Source organism: Pinus tabuliformis, chromosome 5_1 (genome assembly GCF_031772625.1).
Source record: "Pinus tabuliformis cultivar Carrire ecotype Pingquan chromosome 5_1, CPIR1, whole genome shotgun sequence".
Classification (NCBI taxonomy): Eukaryota; Viridiplantae; Streptophyta; class Pinopsida; order Pinales; family Pinaceae; genus Pinus; species Pinus tabuliformis.
In genome coordinates this window covers 639,650,711-639,659,366 of record NC_142305.1, presented here as the reverse complement: position 1 = coordinate 639,659,366, position 8,656 = coordinate 639,650,711, and the positions used below count along the sequence as shown (strand labels likewise).

Below are 8,656 nucleotides of genomic sequence, written 5' to 3'. Positions count from 1 at the left end.
CTGAGTTTATAATTTTATTCTCTTGTGTTTACTAATTCCTTGGGTGTATAATATTAAACCATTGGGTTTATTGGTGCTTTGGGTTTATAATATTAATAATTCCTTGAGTTTATAATTTAATCGTTTGGGTTTGAAATATTTATTCATAGGGTTTATTAATCATTTTGTTTTATAATATTAGTTTATCAGAATTTTCGATCTTTGGGTTTATAATAGTAATAATCCCTTGAATTAATTAAACTATTATTATTAGTAAGTAATAGTATAATATTTTTTTAGTTTAATATATAATCTATATATTTTTTATATTTTTAATTTAGTGTAAGCAACTAAATGAAAAATATTAATAATTATATTAATAAATATATAATAATTATTCACGATATTGGTGAGAGATAAATACACATTAAACATAATAACAAAATATTTTTAATTTATTCCAATTAAATATATAAAATATATTGACAATTATATTTATAAATATATAATAGTTATTGATTGACAATAAATATATATTATTAATAGTAAATAAATATTATTAGTATGTTATAGGTGAATTATACTATAGTTTTAAATATAACTATTAATCTATTAGCAAAATTTTATAATATTATACTAATATATAATAATGTTAATATAATAAGTATAATTATATAAATATATAATAATATGACTATTAGTTAGAAATAATTAACTTCTAATAAAATATACTTAAGAATTATTAATGTGGTGGGTGGTGAATATAGGCTATGTCAATCACATTTGTAAATATAATTATGTTAGTTAATCCAAAATTAAAATTCTGATACAATATAGTATTTGGATAATTTAAAGAATAGTATTGGAAAAATAGGTGCAAATAATTCAAACTTTTCTTCGGTGCAAATAATTCATTATCCTTCTCATAGTAAGTAATATATATAATAGCTATTGTATTAGGTGCAGAAAATTGTGTGTTACACTACACAACACACAGGCTTGTCGATGACCAGAAGACCTCTTCGTCGGCAGCCGTGAGAAAGGTAATGCAATTATTGAGTAATTACACAACAGCGGAGCCCTAAGTGTAAGTAAACCTCCGAAGAGACTTTAACGCAGAAAAACAGAGAAGTTGATACGATCTAAGTTTGCCCACAGAAGGTGATGATGTAATTAGCATCACTGCAAGTGAAAGTGCTGCTGGCGTCGTCGTAAGCGTAGCTGTACGCCGTCGGGCAGGCGGCCTTGAAAACCCTCGAGTACTCGGTAGGAGGACACGTGTCAGCGGTGTTATGGTCGCCAGTGCAGCAGTACTCGGGAAACTTGAACGCATCACACGCGCTCCTGCAGGCAATCACTTGCCCCTTATTGTCCTTGACGATGAGCTCGGTCGGGCAGCTGCTCAGAAGATCAGCGATGCATCCAGCCGCCCGGCAGTTTCCGGTTCCACCCTCGGCTTTGATGTTCAACGGGACGTTGAAGCCGTCGACAAGGCTCACGTCGTAGAAATCCTTGTTGCCGTTACCACCGATTGTGAACTCAGCCAGCGTAACAGGTGGAGCCCCACCGGCACCCTCGCATTTGAGACCGCGTCCACAATCCCCCGTGGCGCAGGAGCCCTTGTCTGCGGTGTCGAAGGCGCAGCCTGTGCGGCCCCAGAAGCGACCCGACCAGCCGACTAGTGCGTCCAGCGCCGGCGAGTACTGGTTCGGATTGAGGGCGAAGCCGCCACCAGCGAGGGACGCCCCATTTCCCGCGAGGATGCCCGGCCAGATCGTCTGCTTGCAGCTGTTCACTAGTGTGAACGTCGTCCCGCTTGCTCCACTGCACCCTGCAACAACAAACAAACAAATTAGTAATGATCCCAAACTCATCGGTGAGATGTTTACATAGGAGGAGCATGGGTGAATTGTAAAATCTAGCTACTTACAGCCCAAAGATCATCAATACCAAATATTTCACTGACAAACTTAATATGATCTTTGTTTAAGATGACATACCTTGATTAACAGCGGAAGAAGTAATGGCTGCCATCTTCTGTCTTCTGTCTTCTGCTCCTCTTCTTCAGAATTCGGTTTCTCTCCTCTTGCCCTCACTTCCTTTATGTGCTTCTTGATGGAATAGAATGCAACTCTTGTGTGTGGGAGAGAGAGGACCCAATCCTTTATATATATTTTACTCTTAATCTGGTACGTCCATCATATACCAATTCAACGCTTAAGATCTGATGCTTTAATGCTTTAATGCTTTAATGCTTTAGATCGGGTCACATTAAGATTAGAAACTGCTTTAACGTTAAAAAGCAATGAGCCTTTTGCTGTTTCTAATAGCAGTTTTCTAACATTCTCCCACTTGACCCGACTATTCATAATATTAAGTGTTGAACATCATACTATGATAAATTGCTGAGAGTTATGGCGGTTGTGCACTATTAATTCAATGCATTCCCTTCCATATACTACAATACCAGCAATCCATCAATTCATACTCATAATTTATATAAAACAGCATAATGGTCCACATAATGTCTTATATCATAATGATTAAACATAATATCTTTATAAGACTCTTTCTTGTTTTAAAATTACATAAAATACGTACTACTTCATTAAAACAAGAGACACATAATTGTATATCAGAAACACATAAAAGAGCTCAGAATGTCACACATCAATTATCATTAATACAGCCAAGACCCATTCTTTGATCATGTTCCTTAAATTGTCTTGGTTGTAACCCTTTCGTCAAAGGGTCTGTAATCATAAGTTCTGTCCTGATGTGCATGATTGACATTCTTTGTTTCTGATACTGCTGCAGAGTTATCACAATAAATTTTCAGCGGCTTGCTAATGGTGTCGACAACCGCAAGTCCTGAAATAAAGTTCCGCAACCATAATGCATGAATTGTGGCTTCAAAACATGCCACAAATTCTGCCTCCATAGTGGATGAAGCAACGATAGTCTGTTTCGCACTTTTCCATGATATGGCACCTTGAGCAAACATAAACAGGTAACCAAAAGTCGATTTTCTAGTATCGATGCATCCAGCAAAATCTGAATCGCTATATCCAATCACTTCCGATTCATTGGATGAGCATGTAATCTTTCGTTGAGAGAAATTCCTTAGTCTCATGCAATATACTTAAATTATTTGCAGCAAGCAAGACGTCATCAACATAAAGGACCAGATAAATAAACTTGCTCCCACTGATCTTTCGGTATATACAGTGATCAACTGTATTTTCCTTAAAACCAAAAGATGTAATAATGGTATTGAACTTAATATACCACTGCCGGGATGCTTGTTTAAGCCCATATATTGACTTCTTAAGTTTACACACCAATTGTTCTTTACCTTCTACAGAAAAACCCTCAGGTTGATCCATATAAACATCCTCATCAAGATCTCCATTCAGAAAGGCTGTTTTCACATCCATTTGATGTAACTCCAAATCATAATGAGCTACTTATGCCATTATTATTCTTAGTGAGTCCTTTTTTCGAAACAGGAGAAAATGTCTCCTTGTAATCAACACCATCTTTCTGAGTGTAACCCTTAGCAACAAGTCTAGCTTTATACCGTTCGATATTACCACTAGAGTCGTGTTTGGTTTTTAAAAACCCATTTGCATCCGACTCTTTTACAACCATGTGGTAACTCAACGAGATCCCAAACTTCATTATGTTGCATGGATTTCATTTCTTCTTTCATGGCATTAATCCATTCCTTTGACTCTTTACTTTCTACAGCATGTGAAAACGAAACTGGATCCTTATTGATTCCAATATCATAATCTGATTCTTGCATATAAACCACATAATCATCAGAAATAGCTGACCTTCGATTTCTTTGAGGTCTTCTTAATGCTACTTGTTGTGGTTCATGCATATCAGTATTATGTGAGTCATTTCCTTCAGGAAGTACTTCTTCATTTATATGTTGTTCATTATCATCATGCTGTTATACAACAGCTGGAACAACATTTGGAGTAATAGTAGATGGAGGAACTATTCTAGGTAATGTAACATTTACCCTTGTTTCTTTATTTCTACTATTTCTCTTCTAGTACTCCCACTGACTTCACCATTCTCAATGAATCTTGCATTACCAGTTTCTACAATTCTTGGACTATGATTAGGACAGTAAAACACGTACCCTTTAGATTTCTCAGGGTATCCTAAAAATACCCACTGATCGTTCGAGAATCTAATTTCTTTTCATGTGGATTATAAATTCTCGCTTCCGCTGGACAACCCCAAACATGCAGGTGTCTTAAGCTAGGTTTCCTGTTAGTCCATAACTCAAAAGGAGTCTTTTGAACAGCTTTACAAGGAACCCTATTCAACAAATAGTTAGCGGTTTTGAGAGCATACGACCACAAATTCTTAGGTAGTGTAGAATTTGACATCATACTCCTAATCATATCCATTAACATCCTATTGCGCCTTTCTGCTACACCATTTTGCTGTGGTGTACCTGGCATTGTGTATTGCGCACATATGCCATGACTTTCGAGGAATTTTACAAATGGACCTGGACACTGGCCTGACTCATTATATTTACCATAATATTCACCACCTCTATCAGACCTTATGATTTTCACCTTTTTATCTAATTGCCTCTCAACTTCCTTTACAAACGTCTCAAGGACATTCACAGATTGAGATTTTTCATGAAGCAAATAGACATAACCATAACGGGAAAAATCGTCAATGAAAGTGATGAAATACTTTTCTCCATTAAAGGTTGGAGTGTCCATAGGTCCGCAAATATCAGTGTGTATTATTTCAAGAAACTGGCTGCTTCTAGTGGCTCCTTTCTTATTATGTTTGGTTTGTTTACCTTTAATACAATCCACACATAATTCTAGATCACTAAAGTCCAAATTTGACAAAATTTCATTACTTACTAATCTCATCATTCTTTCTTTGGATATATGACCTAGTCGTTTATGCCACAAGAAAGCAGAATTTTCATTCAACCTGCTACGTTTACATCCAACATTATTTACTACATTCAACAAGGAATTCGCATAAGCTCATAACTAACGCGATTCAGATGCAGACATAACAGTATAATATAGCACTCCTTTGGGTAGATACTATCTTATACTTAACATAATTAAATACCAAAACATAAGTAGGTAATAAATATATTCAATTAAATAGAACTGACATCTTTGGATGATCAATATTTATTTAATCAAAATGTCTATCAAACCTCATCATATCAACTAGTTATAGAACAAGACTTTCCTTTGGGTAAGTTCTCAGGTTCTATCATTAGTGACGCCAGTTCTTAATTGGTATTATTATAACTGGCAATTTCTATCAATAATCATTATGTCACTTATGCACTTAAATGATTATTCTGATTTTGACCACTTTGGTGATTAACAAAATCATAAATCTCATGTGCATAAATAATTTATAACATATACCTTATGCAAAACAACATTCTGATTTTGACCACTTTGGTGATTAACAAAATCATGTGTGCATAAATAAAACAACATTCTGATTTTGACCACTTTGGTGATTAACAAAATCATGTGTGCATAAATAATTTATAACAACATTCTGATTTTGACCACTTTGGTGATTAACAAAATCATGTGTGCATAAATAATTTATAACACATACCTTATGCAAAACAATCATTCATAGAGCAATTACTTTTATGCCCAAATTTCAAACAATTATTTTGTACCAGTAAACTTTAATCGTGCAAAGCCAAAACAGTAAATGATGCACGAAAAGACCTTAAAACTCTGATTATTGATCAAAATATATACACACCCTTCTTAATGTGTAAATTGATTTTCTATAAAATATCAAAATATATATTTTCCCTCTTAAAATATATATACACAGAGTATATGTGATAAAGCTACATCACGGGTTTCTTTACATGCTGTGTTACGTTATTTATGTGGTACATTGAAACTTTATTAATAGCTTTATTTACACATTAAAATGTAAATCTATTTCGTTTAACAAAGATTTACACTAAAATCTTAATCTTCCCATCAAACACTTACGCGTTGATCTCATGTCTCAACAACATCCTTTTAAACATGTTTTGCAAATGCGGAAGCATAGACGATGCACGCAATGTGTTTGACAAAATTCCGCAACGAAATGTAGTGTCATGGACTACGCGGATTGCAGCTTATGCTAGGGATGGTTATGCCGAAGAGGCTTTGCAGTTGTTTTATGAAATGCAAAGAGCAGGCGTCAAACCAAAACAGTTCACCTGGCTCATCAGTAATTCAAAATCCGCAATAGATGGACTGCAGCGATAGATGGACTGCACATACCGTCCTCTATATCTAACTTTAAACTTGAGGGCATGCAATATTATCCAAAACAACGGCGATATCTAACTTTAAATTGCAGGGTATGCAATACTATTCATTCCAACATACACAATGATATGGTGTGACCATACTTCCACCCAAACATATGGGTAAATCTCAGTCATGCAATGAGACTGCAGAGAGCATTAATCTGACACAGTTTTTCTAGATTTACCGACCCAACCATGACAGTGCGCGATAAATACCATTAGACTGAAAACAGAGCACCATTCAAATCAAAAATCGAAAAAGAAGATCAACGATTTCCAAAACGCTCTCAATTACGTTCGAGGTAAATCAAAGCAACCCCATTAAAAGTTAATCCCCACGATATTAACCTTGCTGGATATTCACAGCTACTATAACACATCGCATTCTTCACGCTTTCATTGGATAGCGTAGCTAACATGTTTTCATAAAAAAATAACATATCTATCCCATAAAGAAGGATCCCGAACACGCAGAGAGACATAAGATGCAAGAAAAGATTGCGGCCACAGTTGCAGTTGGAGCAGGGGGATATGCCGTCCATGAACATCACAAGAGGGAGGAGTCAAAGAAGCAAGCAAAAGAAGCTCATGGAAAAAACCATCACCGCCATCTATTTTAGCACATCATGTATTCGCTTAAAATAATAAATCTGTTCATGTCAGTCACATAATTTGTTCATTTGTTGGAGATCGTTAGGAAAAATGCCATAAATATGACATCACTTGCATAATGGGAGAAACAAGTTCGAGTTTGCCAAAGACGGATTGAAGGATCCCATTACAGGCGAAAGCCTAAAGGATGGCGTTTTGACACCAGCAGCGCAATTACATGGCTCGGATTTTGAAGGCAAGAATTGAGCTTGAAAATCGAAACGATGCTGAGCGAGTAAGGGCACTTACGGATTTAATTAACATCATGAGTAAAGCTCAATTGCAATCATAGGAAATATTCAGTTATTGATTGGCTCTGATACCAAATGTAAAATCTAGCTACTTACAGCCCAAAGATCATCAATACCAAATATTTCACTGACAAACTTAATATGATCTTTGTTTAAGATGACATACCTTGATTAACAGCGGAAGAAGTAATGGCTACCATCTTCTGTCTTCTGTCTTCTGCTCCTCTTCTTCAGAGTTCGGTTTCTCTCCTCTTGCCCTCACTTCCTTTATGTGCTTCTTGATGGAATAGAATGCAACTCTTGTGTGTGGGAGAGAGAGGACTCAATCCTTTATATATATTTTACTCTTAATCTGGTACGTCCATCATATACCAATTCAACGCTTAAGATCTGATGCTTTAATGCTTTAATGCTTTAATGCTTTAGATCGGGTCACATTAAGATTAGAAACTGCTTTAACGTTAAAAAGCAATGAGCCTTTTGCTGTTTCTAATAGCAATTTTCTAACATGAATTTATTATAGTAGTTTCTCACCGAGTATGAGTGCCATCATCATCAAGTACGCTACGCTCGGCCCATTCAAAGCCATGAATGTAGAAACCATCGGAGCAGTATTGATGTATTGATATCGTCCTAGGATGAAAGCCAAACAGCGAATATCTATAATGGGGAGGCAAGAGACCAATATTTATAGCTGAGTCCACTGAGGAAGTCCTGTGTGACTTGAAGACACAGAGGAAAATGGGATAGGATTTGGGTGGGTAAGAACGGTGGATTGGGTTTCAAGTTTCAACAAGGACCGCCGCCTAGCAGCAAGTCTCTGTCTTTTTTGGCAGGAAGTGGCTCCAGCTTGCGTATAAAGGTCAGTGCCAATATCTCAAAGTGTTTAGATATGGAAACAAAAAAATAGATTAGTAATACACAAATAACATTACCAGTGGATTGTTACATTATTTGATATTGGGAAAGTGTTCATATTTGGAAAGTGTTTATATTGCAAAAATACAAATTAATAACACATGGTTTGGACGATGACGTGAAAGATATTCCGGGAATATTTCGTCAAATCTTGACGCTGTCCACCTTTATTATTAGTGGAATATTTTGTAAAATCGTCCACCTTCCTTTCGTTGCAAGTAGGAATTTCAATCCAAAATACCCGTCAAATTTAACAATGTGTGCAACTCTAATGCCTCTGATTCTATGAAACAAACAAAAAGAAACTATTGACTACGAGGGAAAAATGTTGGCTGTATTTGATGGCAAATCACCCCTTCAAATTCCGTCGTCGCTTCGTCATTCAGTACACTGTATGATTCTATGAAAAAAACAAAAAAAAAACTGCTTCGTCATTTAGTACACTGTATGATTCTATGAGAAAAACAAAAAATATTGACGAGGAAAAAATGTTGGCTGTATTTGATGG

General features: G+C 35.8%; 1 protein-coding gene across 1 annotated transcript; it reads right to left on the bottom strand.

Moving 5' to 3' along the window:
• Positions 1-909: 909 nt before the first annotated feature.
• Positions 910-7,896, bottom strand: LOC149166602 (pathogenesis-related thaumatin-like protein 3.5). The gene is made up of 2 exons (XM_089431371.1): positions 7,765-7,896; positions 910-1,810 (listed from the first exon to the last, which is right to left on the bottom strand). The coding sequence occupies exons 1-2, from the start codon at positions 7,832-7,834 to the stop codon at positions 1,122-1,124; spliced, it is 759 nt and encodes a 252-aa protein (XP_089287497.1). The 5' UTR covers positions 7,835-7,896; the 3' UTR covers positions 910-1,121.
• Between the last annotated feature and the right edge of the window lie 760 nt (positions 7,897-8,656).

Excerpts from the sequence above, each read along its gene's own strand:
- LOC149166602 (XM_089431371.1), bottom strand. The coding sequence starts at position 7,834 with ATGGTTTCTACATTCATGGCTTTGAATGGGCCGAGCGTAGCGTACTTG. Across the intron at positions 1,811-7,764 it reads GATGATGGCACTCATACTCG|GGTGCAGTGGAGCAAGCGGG; the intron begins GTGAGAAACTAC and ends TTGTTGTTGCAG.